Here is a 22,500-nt window from a genome sequence, read left to right on the forward strand (position 1 = left end):
TAAATATGCAAATGAAAAAAATATTTGCGGCAATTTTAAATGTTATCTCTTCTTTTAACATAAATTGAACTCGTTAATAAAAAAAATAAAAATAAAAATATGAAGTGTACTCGAGCTTGAACAGCCAGATGACAATGGTTCTGTTTTTTAAGAAGAAATGATTTTCTGAGAATTATCTCCCTTGACCGGTGTAATGTAAAGTATTCCCCTGTAAAAATTCTTTTTTAACTATAACAAAGAAAGACTATTTTTAGGATCGGATTTTTTTATTTTATATACTTATCGGAGGAATTTCTGTACAAAACATATCTAAAAACACTGCCAGGCATGTAAATTAGCTTTCTGTGAAATTTGCAAAAGGTAGGCTCAGCCATTTTGGAACCTATGAGAAGGAACTCTCTTTCTCTCACACACACTAGTGCCCATACTTACAAAACTGTTTAAACGTTGTCTTAAGGAGAATAGTTTCCCATCACCCTGGAAAAGTTCATCAGTATGCCCTATATTTAAGAATTCAGGTGATCGCTCATCCCCCTCTCAGTACAGGCCAATAAGTCTTCTATGCGTCATGAGTAAGTTGCTGGAATCTGTGTTAAATACAGAAGTAGTCAACCATCTCAACAAAAATAACCTTCTTAGTGACACTCAATATGGTTTCCGTTCTGCTAGATCTACAGCAGATGTGCTTACAGTTATATCTCATAGGATTAGCAAATCTCTCGATGGAGGCTACCTTTCTAGGGCAATTGCTCTTGACATATCTAAGGCCTTTGATAGGGTATGGCATAAAGGTTTACTTCACAAGATCTCTAGCTATGGTATAGCTGGAAATGTCTTCTCAATTATTAAATCATTTCTCTCTGATAGGTTCATAAGAGTAGTAATTGAGGGGCAAAAATCAGAAGCTCACAGTATTAATGCTGGTGTCCCTCAGGGGTTCATCCTGGGCTCAACTCTTTTCCTGATCTACATTAATGATCTTCCAAATTACATCCTTACATCATTTGTAGACATTTATGCTGATGACACTACCATTTATGGTAGCACATCTAAGACAGTAAACGACCAAGTTCTTTCTGATTCTCTCCTCTGATTTTGAGCACGTAGTACAATGGGGTAAGGAGTGGCTGGTTACTTTTAATGCATCTAAAACCAAGCTTCTCTCTTTACATCATCAACATTCTGATCCACATCTGGCATCAATTGAAGTGAATGGCTCTCGTCTCCAGGAGGCCTCAAGTTTTGACAAGCTTCTGGGCTTGACCATTACTCCTGATCTGGAACACGTACATCAAATCTGTTGCCAAGGCCGCTGGAAAAATGGTGGGATCTTTCTATCGATCCAGTAGATATCTCACTGCTGATGCAATTCTCTATCTATATAAGAGCCAGGTACGTCCAAGGATGGAATAATGTTGCCACATCTGGGCAGGAGCTGCTATAAAGGACTTGTCCTGCCTTGATAGAGTTCAAAATAGACTTCGTAGCCTCGTAGATGTCCTTTTCTCTTCCCTGCAACCTCTATCTCACAGAAGAGATGTTGCGAGTTTGTCTCTAATGTATCGTTACTTTCATGGAAAGTGTTCGACTGAGCTTCAATCTATGGTCCCCCCTCGCAAAAATTTCACAAGAAACACTCGTCTAGCTGAAAACATTATCAATAATTCCCCCCACTCTTTATCTGTGCCTAAACCTAAACGTAGATTCCATGAACAAAGCTTCTTTCTTAGAACTGCACGCCCGTGGAATTGTCTTCCGTTTTCTTGCTGACTACAATATGGTTGTGTTCAATTCTAACATAAATAAGTTCTTGATGAGCCGTTCCATATAAGTTATCAAATTTACCGAATTTTCATTACTAATGATTACTATATTGTCCAATTTCTACTGTACACTCTTTAACCCTTATCCTTGAGTGGCCTCTTGGCCTTGATAATGTGGTGATTCCTGTGTAAAAAAAAAAAAACAAACAAACACACACACAAAATGATTTTATATAATAGTATAGATATATATGATTCCAGGTTGATATTTTCTAAAGGTAATGCAACCAATGAGGTTAATACAAGAGTGCTCAATACCAAAGTAGGGCGAGGTATATTTTTTATTTTTTTTACATAAGCATTAATATGCTGTTACACATTCATGAGTATGTTTCTGTCAGCTAGTTACAAGTAACTAGAGACTTCGTCAGGCAATATTGCTTACCCAAAATTACAGACTAAACTTTTGTATAACCAATATGACCTGAAGAGGTCTCTAATTACTTGTAACTGGCTGACTGAAACATGCTCATGAATGTGTAGCAACATATTAATGCTTATATAAAACAAATAAAGTAGTAGTGTTCATGTGTGTGTCTGTGTGTACAACTTTCCTGCAGCCCACACAACTGGGCCGATCATGACCAAATTTGGCATGATGATGGCCCCTTACCTAGGGATGGTACATACCATTTTTCAAGATTAAGGTTGAAGATCAAAGTCATAGTCTATTTATATATACTCTCTTACTGGCCACACCACTGGACCGATCATGACCAAACCTGACATTATGATGGTTTCTGACCTAGGGATGATGCACACCATTTTTCAAGGTTATAAGTTAAAGGTTAAGGTCATATTTGGTGCAGCTCTTACAACATCCACTTACTACAAGGGTGACCGCGAAGTGGGTACCTGAATGTACAGCAAAGTCCTGCACTAACCGCGGATATCTTTGTTAGTATATATATATATATATATATATATATATATATATATTCTAATGATATGAGCCATTCATTTAAACTCCATGGAATAAGGAAAAACTTTAAATCTTTGTAGTCCTCATCAAAAATTAAATTTATTGTAAATTTTAATTTACAATAAATTTAATTCCAAATTTTCATTCATATAATGTATATATATATATAATCAGAATGGATTAGGTTCCTGCTAATGAAGCCAGAGATGGCTTCTGTCGCCACGTTTGAATCTATCGATTGGTGTAAATCGTGACACCCTGCACTGATGATTCCCGAAAGGGTGAAACACTAGTGTCTGTAGGTATTTAATAATTATTATAGTAAATAATTATATCAGCCCCTTTGAGAATCTCATTTCTTATCGCTGAGCACTTTCAGTTGAATTAAAAGTCGATCAATTTAGCTCGTATACCCAGATCATCATATAATGATTAGATCACTCTGACAGACGTTAAAAAGTATTTAAAAAATAAATGTTAAAAATTCAACAGCATTTCTCATGGTTAACGGTAGCCGAATGGATTGGGTCCTTACTAATGAAGCCAGAGATGGCTTCTGTTGTCGGGTTTGAATTTATCAACTGGTGTTAATCATGACACCCTGCACTGATGATTCCCGAAAGGATGAAACACTACTGTCTGTAAGTATTTAATAATTATTACAATAAATAATTATATATTAGCAGGGAGCACCCAGCTTTGCTCGGTTGTAAAATACGTTTGAATATGATATTTTTATTTGTTTAGATTTCATCTATATTATTATAGTTATGGTTTCAAAGTAAAAGTATTTGGGTGCCATCAGCTAGAATCAAAACCGAAAGCAAAACTGTAGCATTCAAAGCTGGTGACGTTACCACTGCACCAACATGACACGCATATGAACTGATTAAAAATAAACTAAAATGGATGTACAAAATGTATAACAATATTGACCCATTAAAAACTAATTTAACCGGCTAAAAACCCATGAAAGAACAGTCCATAAAAAATCCAATCATTTGAGACCCCTGGTGCTGCTCTGCAACTTTTCATTTCGGAAGAGATAGAGTTTGAAAATCTGAAGACAGACATAGTGAGTTTTATAAATTAGACTAGCGAGGGGAGAGGGGGGGGCACCCAGTTTTGCCTGGTCATAAAATACGCTTAAATATGATATTTTAATTTGTTCAGATTTCGTTATACATTATTACAGAGTCGTGATTTCAAAAGTGAAAAAAAAAGTATTTGATGCCATCAGCTAGAATCAAAACTGTAGCATTCAAAGCTGGTGACGTTACCACTGTACCAACATGACATGCTTATGAACTAAAAAAAATGAAAAATAAACTAAGATGTATGTGCAAAATTTATACCGATTTTTTTTTCATTTTTGATCCTTTAAAAACTATTTAAAAAATTTAAAAACTATTTGAACCGGCTAGAGACCCATGAAAGAATGGTCAATAAAAAAATCCAATTATTTGAGGTTCCTAGCGCCACTCTGCGACTTTTAGTTTCGGAAAATATAGAGTTTGAAAATATGGAATCAAACAGGCCTACAAACAGACAGACAGACTTTTATATATTAGATAAAATAATATATTGTGTTTATGATTTTGGTTTCAATATTTATTTAAACAGTGCTGAATACATTAGTATTTCAATAATTATAACAATAACTGGATTCATGAAAAAGAATTTCAAAAACTACCTGGCAAATATATCCAGTGAACCAAGTGCGAGAGAGAGAGAGAGATTCAAGCAATTACACTTAAAGGGATGGTTAGAATATATGAGATTGCAGGTGAATATCCAGAATCCAGTAGGATGCCTCATCACAAATCAAATCGATAAGGATTTTTTTTTAAAAAGAGCTACGTAGTAATATAAAAATATACTTGTTGTAAGTAAGCTACACAAAAACCTTTGTGTTTCATTCTCCAAAAGAATCTGCCAGACTAAATAAAATATGAACGCTTCTGTCTAGCCTACTTGCCATAATTAGTTCTTTTTCTTTCTTTTCTTTTTTTATTTTCTCGCCACACATTCTTATGATGAGATTTTCTTGAGTGATGATGTTAATAGCAACTATTAGATTTGTTGAAGACATTATCTTTTAGATTTTATTCAATTCCTCTTTGAGTGTCAGTTTTTGGACAAGATCGGCCACTCAATCTCAAATCTGATGACACTTGAAAAAAAAAAAAATAATAATAATTGGAAACCAGAATTGCAATGCTCTGAGTTACTTGTTAATATTTTTGTATCAATTTATCAAGATTATCTATCTTGGCCAAATAATGTATATCGAAAAAATAAAACTAAAGCCGTCAGAGAGCTACTAAAAGTTTTCTGTCCGCACGCCCTCTGCAATTTAATAAGTTATATATGAGAAAAAAAGGGAGATAAATACCTGACAAGAATAAGTTAGCCTGAAAGGCCATTCTTTAAAGCTAATACATGCCAGCATGTAAAATGGACTTTAAACTGATAATGATGATTATTATTATTATTATTATTACTGTTGTTGTTGCTGTTGTAAAACATCATTCATTTTAAATAAATCAGATGATTATTGTTGGCATCCGTTTCCCAGATATCTTTCTAGTTAGAATTATTTCTGTTGTTATTTACATGGCAAGTGCTCGTCTGAGCTCCAATCTATGGTCCCCTTTGCCAAACTTTCACAAAAAAAACTCGACTAGCTACAAACACTATCAACAATTTCCCCCACTCTCTATCTATGCCTAATTCTAAACACATATTCCATGAACAAAGTTTCTTTCTTAGAATTGCCCACATGTGGAACACTGTTCCATTAGGCTGCTTCCCAGACGACTACAATATGGTAGCATTCAAGCCCAATGTAAACAAGTTCTTGTTGAGCCATCCCCTTAAATAATCAAATTCTACTCAATCTACACCATTAACGATTACTAAATTATCACCTTACGTTCATCCTCGAGTGGCCTTCAGGCCTTGATAAATAGTGACTACCTTGTAAAAAGAATAAAATAAATATGGGAGGGACCATGTGAAGGTTGCCAACATCCCCAAGTGTTTCTGTGAAACAAACTATATTTGAACAGCACGCCTAGGTTGTCAGTCTATGTCGTTAACCACTTGACCACAGTCATCTCGCTGATTATGGTATTTCTTTTTTTTTTTTTTTTTTTTAAAGAAGAAAAGGACTCTATAGATGATTTTTTTTTTTTTTTTTTTGCCTTGTTTGTTTTGTTTTTTTGACAACAGTTTAAGTAAGAGGACGGAAAAATCTAAAGAAACCTCCGGAGCACTGTTGAAACTAGTTCGTTCGTCACCCTCCATTGTCAATTCGGTAAATTACATATTTTAGTAAGGATTAAAAAGTTTTCAAATTTAACATATACTTTCACTCAGCTTCTGCCATTTTTGATTCTGGTTGCCTTTGGTTCAGAATGGCACTCTGCGAATAGAATCCGTCCATTCTTTCACAAAGAGATTTCTATTTCTCTCTTGACACCCTCTCCCTTATATATATATATATATATATATATATATATATATATATATATATATATATATATATATATATATATATATATCCTTCAAAGGATGATTACCGTTACAGTTTGATAGGGTTTTTGATAAGAAAACCCCGGTAAGGCACAAACTCTTCCGTTTATCTTTATTAAGTTACATATCATATAAGAACTGATAAGAATCCTAGTGTGATCATGGCAGCGAGGGAACTAGGAATGGTAAGAGATGAGGTGAAACAGGTTCTCGAAGACGACGACGCCGCTTCATATCGTTATTACAGCACATATACCCGTGCCTGGATGTTCTAAAAAAGAAGATACCCACCCATCCCACTCCTTAAATTTATCCACTTCCTCCCAGGTTGTTCGACACTGGCGATAGATATTTATTTTGCTTTCTCTGCCATGTTTCAGTTAGTCGAGTTGTTAAGACCTGCCAATGGTCGATCTGTGGTTAGGCTTGAACTCAAACCAGCTGTGTTTGTTTGTTTTTGTGACTAACCAACATCTTTATCAGTTGAGCCGGGACAAATTTCCTTCGGAGACAACTTCAACAAGGACTTTAACATACAACGGACTTTCTGGACATGTGCGTTTTATCCTGAATTTACTTATGCAGTAAATAGTTAAGAAAACAAACAAACAAACAAACATCTTTACATGTACGTGCAGTATAACAGGAGGATTACTGAAACATAGATTCCAACTATTGGTACAGGTAACATGCACTATTTAAATTCCTTTTTACTAATGAAGAAGTACGCAGTATAAGATATCCGTCTTTCAGTAGACAAAAGTAATTTCCTCCTTTTTTTCTTTTTGAAGACCTTTAACGTCCCAACACTTTTTTACGTAACTTAATATTTTTATTTATAACATTTTATCAACAGCGTCTCTTCGCTCACTAATTATAACATTAAAAAAAATGTTTTCAACTGTCTGTTTATGCGATACTTTGTTTTGTATGTTTGTTTTTTGTTTTGTTTTTCTTTTCTTTTTTTTTTTGTTTCGTTCTGTTTTCTCCGATATTTATCTCCCTTCCACAGTGGGATGATGTAACACAAAGATCAGAAAGTGGAATTTGAAGAGACAACACCCTAAAAAAGCACTTCTTTCTTGCAAAAAAAAAAAAGGAGAACAAGAAAAGAAAATGCCTGGGCAGCCCCATCAGCATTCCCCGATAAGGATGCCTCAAGTGATTAGCAATAAACTAACCCATTCTCAAAAAGAGGAGACAAACTCCGGAAGGGTGGATCTCCTAGAATTGCACAGGATCAACGCAATATCTCAGGCAACTGAGGAAAAAGCGATCTCAACAATGACCTGTATTTTGTTGGATTTGTGGCTGAGCTGGACTCTGATTATTCCTTTTTCGGATTCCAGTTATTACTAGCGGGACCTGTGGAAATTCCACAATAGCATCTTTCATATGCAATATATTGCTGCTGGGCATTTTGTGGATGTTCAGCATGAATGGAGACTCCACAATATTATTGTAGCCCTTTTGTTAAAACTGTAAAAGTATTTATCTAAGTAATCTGGTTAATGTAGGGTCAGAATATATCTGATTATTACAGTTTATCTACAATATCCTTAGAAGAATCTGTGATATATTTCCATTGTATGAATGCCCGGTGTGAATGCAAACCCCATAATATCATTATACCATCTTTAGACAGAATAGATACTACCCTTGTATCCTAGCCAAAAGACTAACAAGTTATATTTTAGTTCTACGTAAAAAGTGACATCATTTAATTTTTTTTTTTTTACATTGCGTCTTCAGTGATCGGGAAATCCTATTTAAATAAATAAAGAAGGATAGAAGGTGATGACATACTACGAACATTAAATTAGCGTATTTGAAATATATGCTAATAATTTTCACTTTCTATCCTCCTTTTTAATAAATAGGATCTCCCGATCGAATAATTTATAATCTAGGAACTGTGACACGCGTACGTACATACGTTAAAGATACTACCGTATTAGTAGAAAGATTAGAGGTATCTGTGACCTGCTGGGTCACAACAATTATTATTATTATTATTATTATTTTACTTTAATTTCATTGGGCGTATCTGAACAAAACAAAAAAAAAAAAACAAGCAAAAATAGTTTTTTTTTTTTTTTTTTCTATCTAATATATCCATTCTTATTCTTGTGTTTTTTCTTTTTTCTTACCAAGGCATACATCGACAAGGGAAACGATTTAGTGGAGGAGGCGTGCATGCTCTCCCAGTCAGGAGTTTCTACAGATTCTGCCACGGGATATAGGGACATCGTCAAAAGCCTTAAAATACATCTGAAAACGTTTGTTGATGAACTGGAAGAAACACGCGTCAAAGTGGAGGGTACTGCAAAAACGTACCATACATTGGACAAGGTATGTGCATTGGTTTATGTCTTTATTTACTATTATCCTCCCCCATGTAGAAATCCTCTAGTAATTCTGCATAAAAATATCATTCCAGCAGAAAAGGTGATTTATTCGATGAATGTCTTATGAGACAAATATGTCAATTGTTTTTGTAGAATATATGTTTACGAGGATGCACTCTCCATAAAAAACGTCAAAAATTATTCTTTGTCAGTGTTCGCATGAGTATCTCTATGAAAATGTAAAAATAAAAAAAGAGAAGGAATAAAGAAAAGGAAAGAATGAAAAAAGTTGCTTATGTAAAACAAATAAAAAGTGTGTATATATATATATATATATAATATGTAGTAAGTCATAAGATTATGCCTGATGAATCCTAGCGTGGATGAAACGCAGAATATTCTGTGTAGCTTAATTGCCATATATATTTTATAACTTACTACCTAGCTCTACCTACATATTGAGCACTGTTGAAGTAAATACTTAAAGTTTACGTATAAATTTATACTTTCATATATTAATTTATGTGATTAAATGAAGTAGTCATATATATATATATATGTGTGTGTGTGTGTGTGTTTTACATAAGCAAGTTTCCTTTTTGTTTATTTTCTTTTTATTTCTTTCTTTCTTTCCTTTTCTTCTTTTTTTGACTTATTTAAACGCGGTTACTTTATTTTATTTTCTCACGTGACTGCTCTCTGGATTATTCATTATGGACTCTACTTTTTGCATTTTTGCAACATTGCCTGAAGAAGTCTCTAGTTACTTGTAACTGGCAAAGCAAAATATGCTCATGAATGTGTAGCGACATATTAATGCACATGTAAAACAAATAAAAAGTATATCTTGTCCTACTTTGCTCTTGTATCAGCCTTGTTAGAAATTCATTGATTGCTTCACCTCTGAAAAATATTAACCTGGAATATATATATATATATAAGTGAACGTGTCTGTATACATTCCCTACGCAATAACTCTGTCAATTTTTAGTCTACAGACTCGAAATTTGATATACAGGGTCCTGAGATTTGGGAAAATCGATGTGATCGGTTTTCGGCCAAAAATTTGACTGTTAAGGGGTCAAAGTTCAACTATTTGACCTTTGAGAACTCTGCCAAACTCCTCCGACAATTTTGGGTCTAAACACAAAAATTTTTAGATATATGTTCCTTGGATATGGATCAAACTTAATAACTTGATTTGAGCCCAAAACAATAAATGTAGGGGTCATAATAGGGGTCAAATTTAAAAAAATTGACTTTTTTTTTTTTTTTTTTTTTGCTCAACGTATACCTCCAAACACCCGGGCAACGCCGGGCCGAAATGCTAGTATATCTATAAAAGTGAACGTGTCTGTGTGTGTGTCTGTCTGAGATTTGGGAAAATCGATGTGACCGGATTTCGGCCAGAAATTTGGCGATTAAGGGGGTCAAAGTTCAACGATTTGACTTTTGAGAACTCTACCAAACTCCTCCGACAATTTTGGGTCTAAACATTTGAAATTTTAGATATAGGTTCGTTGGACATGGATCTAACTTAATAACTCGATTTGAGCTCAAAATGTTATGGGGTCATAATAGGGATCAAAGTTTTAAAAAATTGACCGTTTTTTTTGTTTTTGTTTTTTTTTGTTTTTTTGTTCAGCATATGCCTCCAAACACCCGGGCAAGGCCGAGCCCCCATGCTAGTGTATATATATATATATATATATATATATATATATATAAATTTAAAAAAAGTATTTTTATCAACCAATTTCTTCTGAATTTTGGTATATATATTTTCGGTGAGTAACACGAGCATATTTGTGTGTGTGTGTGTGTGTGTGTGTGTGTAAACATTACCATTTAGAGGGTATGTCCATTCAAACTTGCACACACACCAAGAACACTTTTAAACCAAGTTAGATACTAAAATTTAATAGAGAAAACAATTACTTACCATCAAACTTTGATTTATATTAAGTAATGCACTATGTATGCCAGACAGCAGGGTGAGAAAGGTGGCATGTTTCGTTTTTTGTAAACTTTACCATTTAGAGGGGAGTGTGTCATGGTTTTTACTCGCTACCTTTTGTATTAAGGAACAGATATATATATTTATTTATATAAAAAGTAAATACATATTCGTATTTATTATAGGAGGGAGGATTTGTCCATAATATAAAAGAACATGTCTATTTTATATTTTCATCTTTAGCATATGACCTACATGCTCAATATTTTATTTGGATTCTTCAGTTTTCTTTGGAGAAAATCGTCTACTCTTAATGATAATGCAAAAAAAATATATATATATATTCTTGTTTACATTTTGTCAAATAAAATTGTATCCCACTCGGAGTTAGTTTACAATGGAGACACATTTAAATAATCTGTATATTTATAAAAGTGAAATTGTCTGTCTGTGTGTGTATCTGTACATTTCACTACCAAACTACTCTATCAATTTTCAGTCTACAGACTCGAGATTTGACATAAGAGGTATTGAGATTTTGGAAAATCTTTTTAATCGGTTATCGGCCAAAATATTTGGCTGTCAAATAACCAACCTGCTGTATATAACTCATATGTTAGTGGATTAGACTGAGCATCTTAAGGTTTTGTTTTTGTATCTTGTCCTTTGCTTTATCTTTCTTTTTATATATGTCATTAGCAGGCTGTCTGGCATTGCCTTGTCATAAAATACTCTTAAATATGATATTTTAATTCATACAGATTTCGTATGTATTATTATAGAGCCAATTTTCTATTGTATATTGTACCCAATATATAATAGTGATTTCAAAAGTCTTTAAAAAAAAAAAAAGAAGAAAATATGACTTGAGTGTCATCAGCTAGAATCGAAACCGAAACATTTAACACTGCAGTCTTAGTCATTAGCTTTTGATCTATCATCAGACGGATGAAAAATAGTTAAAAGCGAATCGACTAACATATGAATGTATGTTTTCACATACGTACAAGAGCACTTTAAGTCGATTTATGTCTGCCAAATTCCAATTTTTTTTTTTTTTAAATTTTGACTCCATAACAGCTATTTTTACTGGCTAAAAACCAAATGGAATTTGTTCCACAGGTTCAAATCCCCTATATATCAAATTTCAAGTCTGTAGATCAAAAACTGATAGAGTAGTTTGGTCGAGACTGTTCCTCTCAGAGACAGACAGACAGGCAAGAAAGATTACTTTGATTTATATATAAAACAACGGTTCACAAAATATGCACTCATTTGACACTTCTCGCGCCCTTGTGTTTCAGAGGAGATGACCTTTGAAAAAATGGAGACAGACAGTTTTCTATAATAGATTACTTTATATTAATGTATTGTTTATTCTGGACAAGGTGTATTTGAGCATGCATTTTGCTATGATAAAAAGATATAGGAAAAAAGCCTTAGAGGAGCAAACGTTGATGAGCTCATACTGGGAATAAGAATAGACACATTCGTTTTTCATGAGGGTCTGTTAAAGAAATTTCACATTTTAAAATATATTTTTAGACGTTGCCCTTGTTTAACGTGAATTTTTTATTTGTTTTTATCAGACGTGATGTTGCTAGTCTCAGTTTTTTCTTCAAATATGGCATGTATTTTTCGGAATTGTCTGATCTATTCCCTGCCTCCTTTGTTTCAGCTCCTTTAACTTATTCGTCTAGTGGTCTTCATCAAGTCACTGTTTTGATACCTTAGTGTAATACAGCTTCCTATTCCAGCAGCTTATTTTCAAGAACTACAAGCTTGTGGGATTTTTGGCTTACTGACTGTTTTCCTCCTACCTATAGCCTTGGTCGCCTAGACTACGGTTAATAGGCATCTCTTGTCTTTGTGAAAATCTTCTTTCATTCTTTTTAGCTGTTTAAATCAATTAGCTTCATGCTTTGTCTGGAGCGCTTTCCATAAAAAGATTAAAAAGAAAAAAAAGAATCAGAAATTATTTATTTTGCCTGACATTTCGAATATCTCTTCAAAATGATTCCTCTGGGAAATTAAAAAAACTCATTTGAAGAAAAGAAAATAGAGACATATCTGTAACTATTTCACGCTTGAAGTTTTCCAGAAATTTAGTCTTCTTACTCGTCTCAGCTCTCACTCTAAGTTAACACACATGTACATACACACATATCTTTCAAAAGAGTACATAGGAGACTTGAGAAGCGGAGGGGCAAATACTATGAACTCGAGGATGTTCAAAATAAAAAAATAAAAAAATCAAGATAAAAATACTGCTTGTCTCCGGTCATAAAAACTAAACATTTTAGGAAATCTTTGGCAAAAACCATAATAAGTAATTACTTTTTACATAAACACCGTTTTTTTTTTTGTTTTTTTTACTAATGGCTCATCAGTTATCAAAGCTAAAAGTCACTCGAGGATACCGATTGATGCAATGGAAAAATTGTTGGTTGAATAATGGAAGACTTATCACAGGACTCAAAATAGTGAACAAAATGTAACGATTTATGGTTTATGGAAAATATTTGTTAACATTAGATTTGAAGACAACCATCTTGTAGTCCGCTGGAAGCAATCCTATAGTAACGTGTTCCACATATTAGAAATTCTTGGAAACAAGCTTTATCATAGAAATTCTCTTTGATGTTAGACACAAGAGAGAAGCAAGGAAGATTATTTTTAGTTGTGGTAATAAGAGTTCTTGCTGCGAATGTCTAAAAAGGATGAACCAGAGACTGGAGCTCAGTCGAGCACTTTCCTGCAAGTTTCCTGGTTCTCCATTCATCTAAAATAGTGTTTAAATAAGACAACAAAGTATTTATTCTTGTTAAAATCTCTATTTTAGTAAAATTATTGAACAATTTAACGTGTGTATGTATTTCACGCGCCACTGTAACTTTGATAAATACACATTAAATTATTTTTTTTATTTACTATTAACTGAATAGTTAGAGTTGTGTTTTCCGTGATAGAAGCGTTGATTGAATTTTAAAATAAAATGCGTTTGTAAGCCAAATTACTACGCAACGTTATGAAAACAAACAAATATTCATTTGTTTGTTTAAAATTTAAACAAATAAATATTTGTTTATTTTTGTAATATTGCGTTGTAATTTGGCTTACAAACGTATTTTATACGTAATTTATTTATTAATTGAATAATTATTGAAATCACATATACAATAGCGTTAAAGAAACCAGGCATTTTTAAATTTTATTTAAATAAAAGCACTAAGAGCTTGAAGCACAAAAACCATTATCATAATGATTTGATTCGGTGTAAAATAATCTGAAAATAGTTGATATGCCGTAAAACAATGGAACCAATATTTGAAGATGTTAAAAGTATGAAACATAAAATCGTTACAAAAATGACTAGCTTTAGCATAAAATAATTTGAATAGGGTTGATATGCCGTAAAACCAAACGCGCCTATGTTGATTTATATTCACCAACCAGTGATTTAGGTTAGAGTAATATCCTAATCCAATTCCGAAATGAAGCTCAAATATTTGATCGTTTTCATTTTATCAATTATGGATTTAGATTAGTTATTATGAACCACCTTTGTTGGCAAGCGGAGCTTATAAACTACATTCACCTATATTTTTTGTTGATTTTTTAATCTGCCAATCAGGAATTTAGGTTAGTTGTTACTACCAATTCCATTCTCAAATTAAAATAAGGAATTGTTATTTGCATCGTTTATCACCGCGGAATTTAGGTTACATGCTATTGTTAATTATTTTCACAAACCAAAACCAAATCTCATACAACTCAACATGTAATCCATTCGGGTTGTTACATAGGATGAATTTAAATTCAGTTTAAAGAACGTAAATCTGAGAATCTCTATGAATCTGCATGGTATGACTTTTACATAACTCGATTCTGTTGTTGACATTAGCTCCCACAGTTCTTTCTAGAATCGGCTATTTACAGGAGAGGCAGAACAAGTGGCAGTAGTGCTACGAAATAGGCAAGATTCGAACTTGTGCAACGTACTTCCACATGGCGGCCTCTAGAACGAGACCAGCTATTCTTTCTATCCGATATGCTACAGTAAGAATCATTTCATTGTGATGGTTTGGCGTCGACCGTGTCTCACAGCCATACAAGAGTACAACTTGTGTTAACTTCCCGCTCATAGCAGGGGGGTGTCTGTCTCTACTATTATATAAAAGGAACTTTGTGTGTGTGAAAGGTTGTTCCCTATGGACACCAAAATGGCTGGGCCGATTTTTATGAAGTTTCATACAAAGATACTTTATATGCCAGACAGTGTTAGTAAATAGGTTTTATATCAGAATGCCCTTGATAAATATTGATAATCAATAATCGAAATAATCTGGTGGAAGAAGGAACAGGCGATTTTGACCAAAGTTAACACCTAATATCATAAGTGCATTTGAGAAGTTTTTTTTATTACACAAGTCGATTCGATTGAAAAATGGGTTATCCGCCGATTTCAATGACAATAAAAAATTTGGGGGTGTGAAACATTAGTTGATCATCATTCAATCCCAGGCAACGTCGGGTCTCCCTGTTACTATATATATCAGAAAGAGTTTTAAACCTAGAAATACTTTTATTTGTTGAGTATCGTTTTTATACGAATCTGCCACTCAGACACAATTCCCATCCCTAAAATCTCATCATATGCCCTGTATTTAAGAATTCAGGTGATCGATCATCTCCCACTTAGTACAGACCTGTGCGTCATGATTAAAAAAAAAAAAACTATAAATTAAAATGAAGATTTCGATTTCAATGAATGTTTGAAAAATGACAATTGATAAATACAATGCATATTTAAAAAATTTCCGCTTTTTCTTCAAATTTACTTCAATTATGTATTAGGTTGGCAACTAAGTTTTTGCCGTTTTTTAAATCTACATTTTCTTTTAAGTAAAATAGGACTAACAACTATTTAAGTAGGTTTCGAAAATGCACATTTTTTTTTTCAACTTGAAATTTCATTTTGATGATCTGAAAATAAATAAATTGAAATAAATTTAAGCAAAACCAAAATAAGGAATTGTCAAAATATGGAAAAATCTTGTTTTAGTCACTTAAAATTGTCAAACCATGGATGAATCCTATTTTAGTCACCTAAATTACTTACAGTCAAAATAGAAAGTTATGGGAAAAATATTGCAGAAATGCAAACTTATTGTTTGGAATGAATTCCCGCTGATCAGTGCACAAATGAGACCATTGAATGGTTCCAAACAACAATTAAAGCACATGTTCCCATGTGGAAATTCTATAGTAGACCCCACTTTCATCAATGGTTTACTTGTACTTGTGCAGCTGCCATTGCACAAAGGCAGCATGCATACCACAGATTTAACTGACATAAGTCCAGTACAAACAGATAAAAGTATATAGAAGTAATTGTAAGAAAGAAATAGTGACAGCTAAGAGAGAATATACTGAAACCACCAGAAAATGCATTGAAGCACAGAAATTAAGAACCTGTGATTTCTGGAAAATCTACAACAGTGTAGTAAATAATAGGCAATCAACAATTTCCCCACTATCCAACAATCATGAGATTGTTTACACGGCAACCGAGAAGGCTAACGTGCTTGCCAATTAGTTTGCCTCAAACTCCATGTTGGACCTAGCAAACGACTCTCTCCCTGACTTTCCTTTGCAGACTAATGCCACACCGGATGATCTAAAAATCACCCCTTCTCAGGTGCATGATATCATAAAAATCTAGACATCTCAAAAGCATGTGGACCTGATCTCATCCCGGTTGTGCTATTAAACAAATGCTCCGCTGAGGTTGCTCCAGTCCTCTCCAAACTTTACAACAAATGCCTTAACCAATCTTGCTTTCCTGACTGCTGGAAAACTGCTTCTGTAGTACCAGTTTACAAGAAAAGAACTGACCCATAAAATTATCACCCCATTAGACTCCTCCTGCTTTTTGCTAAAATATTTGAGTCCATAATTAACCAAGTTCTAGTCCATCACCTTACAGTTGCTAAACTTCTGACCAACCAACAATATGAATTTAGACAAACCCGTTCTAAAGCAGATGTCCTAACTTTAATCTCTGAACGTATATATCATACACAAGTCAAAGCAGGGGAAGGTAGAGCAGTAGCCCTAGATATATCTTAGGCTTTTGTGACAGGGTATGGCACGATGGTCTTCTCAGGAAAATCAAATCGTACGGTATCACTGGACAAATACTTAACATAATTAAATCCTTCTTAAATAAGAGAAAAATCCAGGTTGTCCTCAACAGCCGTACATCTAAACAATATGATATTAATGCGGGTGTACCTCAGGGGTCGATCCTTGGATCTTTATTAGTCCTAATATTCATAAATGACTTCCCTGATAAAATTGTCTCTGAGATGGGTATATTTGCTGATTACACCATGCTCTATAACAGGCACGAGGGAAAAACAAATGAACACATATCTAAGGAAATGGCAGAAACACTAGAGGAAGACCTCCAATCTATAGTGGAATAGGGACGAAAATGGATGGTCACATTAAATGCTGCCAAGACTAAACTTGTTTCCTTCAATAATTACAACACGCCTTCTCAACCATTAATAGCTATGGCTAAAGATACATTACCTGAAAGTACTTCTTTCAAACTCCTCGGCTTAACGTTCACAGGGAACATGAGTTGGAACAGATACATTGAGAGCATTGCCAGAGACGCTGTGGTGGAGTTAGGCTCTTTTTACCATGCTAGAATGTTACTTATGCTGAAAGTATCCTGTACATCTACAAGGTCACCATTCGCCCATGTATGGAGTATTGTTGTCACATTTAGGCTGCTGTACCTGCTACTAGTCTCTCACTCCTGGACAGTGTTCAAAAGAGAGTTGCTAACCTGATAAGTCCTGAACTACCAAGCTTCAACCTCTGTCCCATCAATAAAATGTTGCATCACTCTACCTATTCTACAAGTATTTTAATGGTGGATGCTTTAATGAACTACAAGCCCTTGTACCCCCTCAATGTAAAAACCCCTGACAAACTCTACAAGTAGCAAACACAGTAGATCCTTAGATGTAAGAAGGCCTATCCTAATAGTTTCTTCCCCAGAACTGTGAGACTCTGGAACTTCCTTCCAGGTTCCTGTTTTCCCAACTGTACTGACATGCAGAAGTTCAAGCGTAATGTGAACAGACATCTTGCTGCTCGACTCCCTATAAAGTATCCCTGCAACTTATGTCCCTTACATCAAAGTGGTACTGTGCCTTATTTGGGGTGAAAATGGAATTAAAAAAAAAACAATAGCACATAAAAATTCACTTGCGGCTCATGATAGATCCTTGCAAGATTTGCGTGGTAATATCAGATCATTTAGAAATACAGTAGTATTGCTTGCAGGAGATTTCAGACAAACGTTACCTGTAATTCCTCAATCAACACCAACAGATGAAATAAATGCTTGCCTAAAGTATTCTACTTTTGTGCGTCATGTGAAGACATGAAACTTAACTCAAAATATGCATGTCCAGTTGCAGAATGATAAATCCGCAGAGATATTTTTGCATCAATTGTTGGAAAATGAGACCGGAAAAGTGTCGGCTGATTCAAGTTAAGAGCGAATTTTGTTGCCTCATAACTTCTGCAATTTAGTTACATCAAAAGAAGTGTTGGTAAAAAAGGTTTTTCCAGATATTCAAATTAACTATAAGCATTCCACTTGGCTGAGTGAACAAACTATTCTTGCAGCTCAAATCAAAGACATCTATGAGCATAACATTATTCAGCTTAAAATTCCAAGTGAGGTAATCACATACAAGTCCGTCGACACTGTTGTGAAAGAAGATGAAGTGGTTAATTATTCAACCAAATTTTTGAATTCACTAGATTTTTTTTTTTTTTTTTTTTACATAGTGATCACCACTTATCAAGGCCCGGAAGCCACTCAGGGATAAGGGTTATTGCAAGTACATTTCCCAGTGATGCCACCGCATGTACTGCAATTGAAAATTAGTGTACCAATTATGTTGCAAAATATAAACCAACCCAAGCTTTGTAATGGCACATGGCTCGCATTAAAAAATTAATGAACAACATAATAGAAGTGACAATCTTGAGAGGACCTTTCAAAAATGAAGATGTCCTCATTCCACGCTTTCCATGATTTCACCGGATATGTCATTTCAATTTAGGAGATTGCAAATTCTCAATTCAATTGTCGTTTGCGATCACCATCAACAAAGCTTGAGGACAATCTTTACAATTGTGTGGTTTACATGCATTTTCACATGTTGAGATTGTTTTCCATTTTGCCAAATTGAGCCACAGCAATGCATGGAAGGGTACAGCCAGTATATATATATGTGTGTGTACATATATACATATCATGTATATGCGTGTGTATGTATGTATATGTATATATATATATATATATACACTAGCATTTCAGTCCAGTATTGCCCAGGTGTTTGGAGGTGTGTGTTGAGCAAAAAACAAACAAAAAAAAGTGTTAGTAGGAAGGCAGGCTCGAACCCGTACCGTGAAGGAGGAAAAGAATGGGAAAAAAACGTGACGTCTTTGCTGTCACGACCACCGCGAAACCGGAAGTGACATAGGTTTAAATTAAGGCTAGACAATCGAAAAGAGGGGATGACTTTCGAAAATATCGGTGAAAAAAGCGACCCCTCCCTGTAGAAAAGTGACCAGTTGAGGGTGAAGAAAGCCAATTTTTCGGTATTTGTCGTCTGAAGGGTCGAGCTTCAAAACGATACTGATCTTGTGAAAATTTGCCGCCTCTGTCGAAAGTTTTAGGCAAAGATGCAAACATACATACATACATACATACATTTATATATTGGTAGCTGAAATTTTCAACCCAAACCGATTAAAAAGCTTGCCCTATCTCTGAATACCCTTTATGTAAAATTTGAAATGTTTAGACCAGAAATTGTCTGAATAATTTGGTAGCAACCACAGAGGTCAAATATTTTTTTAACTTTGATCCCTATTATGACCCCTTAACATTTATTGTTTTGGGGTCAAATCAAGTTATTAAGTTAGATCCATGTCCAAGGAACCTATATTTAAAATTTCAATTGTTTATACCCAAAATTGGTGGAGGAGTTTGGTAGAGTTCTCAAAGGTCAAATCGTTGAACTATGACCCCTTAACAGCCAAATTTCTGACCGAAAACGAATTACAAAGATTTTCCCAAATCTCACTACCCTGTATATCAAATTTCGAGTCTGTAGACTAAAAATTGACAGAATTATTGTGTAGGGAAATGTACACAGACAGACACTTTTAAAGATATATAAATAATGTATAAAGCTGAACTTCTGTGTGTGTGTATCTGGTCACGAATAGGCTCCTATATGGTTGACTATTATAGAAAACTGACCACATATAATGATTGAAGATGTATCGAGACACAGGAATGGGTATGTTTGATCTGGCATAATGATGATTCAGTTAAATTGTGGGGTCTGCATATGCGCCTGGTCCACAAAGTATGGAAATAAAAAATTAAAAAATTTATAAAAAAGTTTACAAGTGTTTTTGATATAGATGTACATAATTATACTTTGATAAGTATGTTTTAACTTAAATAGGGATAGTAATAATAAAATTGTGGGGTCTGCGTTCGCACCTGGCCTCCATAGAATGAAAATAGGCACAAACTTTAATAAAGACTTTTCATATCTATCTGCGCAAGTATGCTTTGATAATTATGTTTCAGTTTGAAGAAATATGGTATAATAAAATTATGGTGTGTTTGTTCGTGCTTGACCTCCATAGAATGGAAACATGTTACAAAGTTTAACAAGGTTTTTTAATATAGATCCACAGAATATTGTGATAAGTGTTTGTGTGAACAGGTATGGTATAATAAATTATAGGGTTTATCTATTTTATTTTTACTTTCATCATATTTTGCTTTGGTTTTGATACCCCCAAATTTGAAGCTATCTCTTTACAACTCTTCCTTTTCATAACCTATCATACTTTCATAAATCAGAGTCCATTTTGTGTAAGCTGTTTTTGAACCCAGTCAATGACTGGTACTTTTGCTAGTATATATATATATATATATATATATATATATATATATATATATATATATATATATATGTAAAACATAGTAAATTGTAGTGTTGCAGTGATTAACCAGAAGCAAGAATCGAAAAAAGCAGAGCATCTCGGGATATTGGAATCGGAAAAATTTTAGCATTATTTTTTATTCTAAAAACGATTCTTTCAAATTTTTTTTTTTAACTTACTTTTCCATTGCTGGTACTAAATGATAAAATTCATACGTATCTTTATTGTTTTTAAATTACGAATAAAACTAAAATTTATAAAATCATAATAACGAATTTGGGTAAAAATGGCACCAGGAAAAAATGATTGGGCAAATAAGAAAAAAGTAAAGTGAAAAATAGAGATGAAAAACTCACAATCAGGTTATCAAAAATATATCAAGGAAATGGTAAAAGTTTGTCAAAAAGAAATTTTTATCTACATTTAAAGTAAATGAGGACTATCCCCCCCCCCCAAAAAAAAAAAAATTCTACTTTAGGCGATTTAAGAATCAGAATCAGTAATTGTATCGGAACAGGTAAAAATATTGGAATCGTTCCATTACTATTGAATTTGCAATGCGATCGTCAGCAAAATTATAGTGAAATGACACGGTGCATGTGTCATCAGCCAAAACGAGGCTAACTCAAACACAACTGATGCAGACGAGACCCGTTGTTTGGAGAAAGATAAAAAGAAAATGAGAGAGAGAGAGAGAGAGAGAGAGAGAGAGAGAGAGATCTTGTTTTCGATTTATGCATTGAACACTGTGATGGGGGGGTAGATTTCAGTTACAAACATCTTCATTTTATTTATTTGCACGCGTTACATCACCATAGAAAATAATGGGTGAAAGTACCAACAACTATTGAAGGATAGAAAAGAAATAATCCATTTTTCTATCCAATTTGCACATCTGACGATTACAACGTTGTTTTCTCGGTGAACACTGTACATTCATTAATCTTTATCCTCGAGTGCCTTGCGGGGCTTGATAAGTGGTGACTCCTCTGTAAAAAAACAAAACAAAAAAAAAGGTTTACTAAACAAAAGATACAAGGTGAACAGAATAATTTAGCAATCGCTAGTTTGAGCTTACAAGTCTCACTAGATCTTATTGGTTCTTATTTGTTTTATCGGATCAACAGACGATTCCATCTAGGTACTATATGACAGCATGCATTTTTTGTTTTACAACTGACCACCATCACGTTATAGGAGTAAATGAGGCTAATTTTAAGTAAAAACTGGCTTATTTATTTACTCCCACCCCCAGTTACACAGTTTGATACAATGTCAGTTTATAACGAAACTCCATATCCTTCTTGTACGAAAAAAAAAAAAAAAAAAAAGGTAGGAGAGGGGGCGTTCTATATTGGGATAAAAATATAATCTTGTCAATTGAACACTAAAATGACTCCTCCATGCCATGTGTGGTATGTATGGTTATTACAATAATAATCATTACATGTGGTGAATGCTATATGAATGCAATCATGTTCCTATCTTAGATTTTATCTGGTAATTCTTATTTTAATTATTTCCTTTCAGGCAGTTAGAAACAAGGTCAAGTTTGGGTTTAATGAAAGTGTTTCTGTGGAACGAACTGGATTCGAACTTGGTAAAATCAGGTTTTCAGTCCATGTCATTCATTAATCCCTTAACCATTGTCACCTCCTAGTTATTTTCATAATGTTCTGATGACATCTATGTTCAAAACTTGATTTATATATATATATATAATAAATTCCACAGACAAACAATCATATATATATATATATATATATATATATAATTGGCGTGGCTAAGGAACGAGCGTGGGGAGTTGTATGTTTTGGTTTTGATTCTAGCTGATGGCACCCAAGTGTG

General features: G+C 33.9%; 2 protein-coding genes across 5 annotated transcripts in view; one reads left to right on the top strand and one right to left on the bottom strand.

Moving 5' to 3' along the window:
- LOC145284453 (uncharacterized) overlaps positions 1-22,500 on the top strand; it is a 1,345,403-nt gene that overhangs the window by 1,181,888 nt on the left and 141,015 nt on the right. Inside the window, exon 15 of the mRNA XM_080133278.1 lies at positions 8,437-8,634. Coding sequence (XP_079989404.1) covers positions 8,437-8,634 — 198 coding nt within the window. The remainder of the gene's footprint in view (positions 1-8,436; positions 8,635-22,500) is intronic.
- The window catches only part of LOC145284455 (uncharacterized), a 235,522-nt gene continuing 234,123 nt past the window's right edge, over positions 21,102-22,500 (bottom strand). For all 4 annotated transcript variants that reach the window (XR_013868830.1, XR_013868829.1, XR_013868831.1 and 1 more), the window contains one exon: positions 21,102-21,641. Coding sequence is in view for 1 of the 4 variants with exons in the window: in XM_080133281.1 (XP_079989407.1) it covers positions 21,555-21,641 (87 nt within the window). In the remaining 3 variants the exon portion in view is untranslated. The remainder of the gene's footprint in view (positions 21,642-22,500) is intronic.

The sequence above is a fragment of the Euprymna scolopes genome, chromosome 9, assembly GCF_053919585.1.
Source record: "Euprymna scolopes isolate OS-2025 chromosome 9, ASM5391958v1, whole genome shotgun sequence".
NCBI lineage: Eukaryota > Metazoa > Mollusca > Cephalopoda > Sepiida > Sepiolidae > Euprymna > Euprymna scolopes.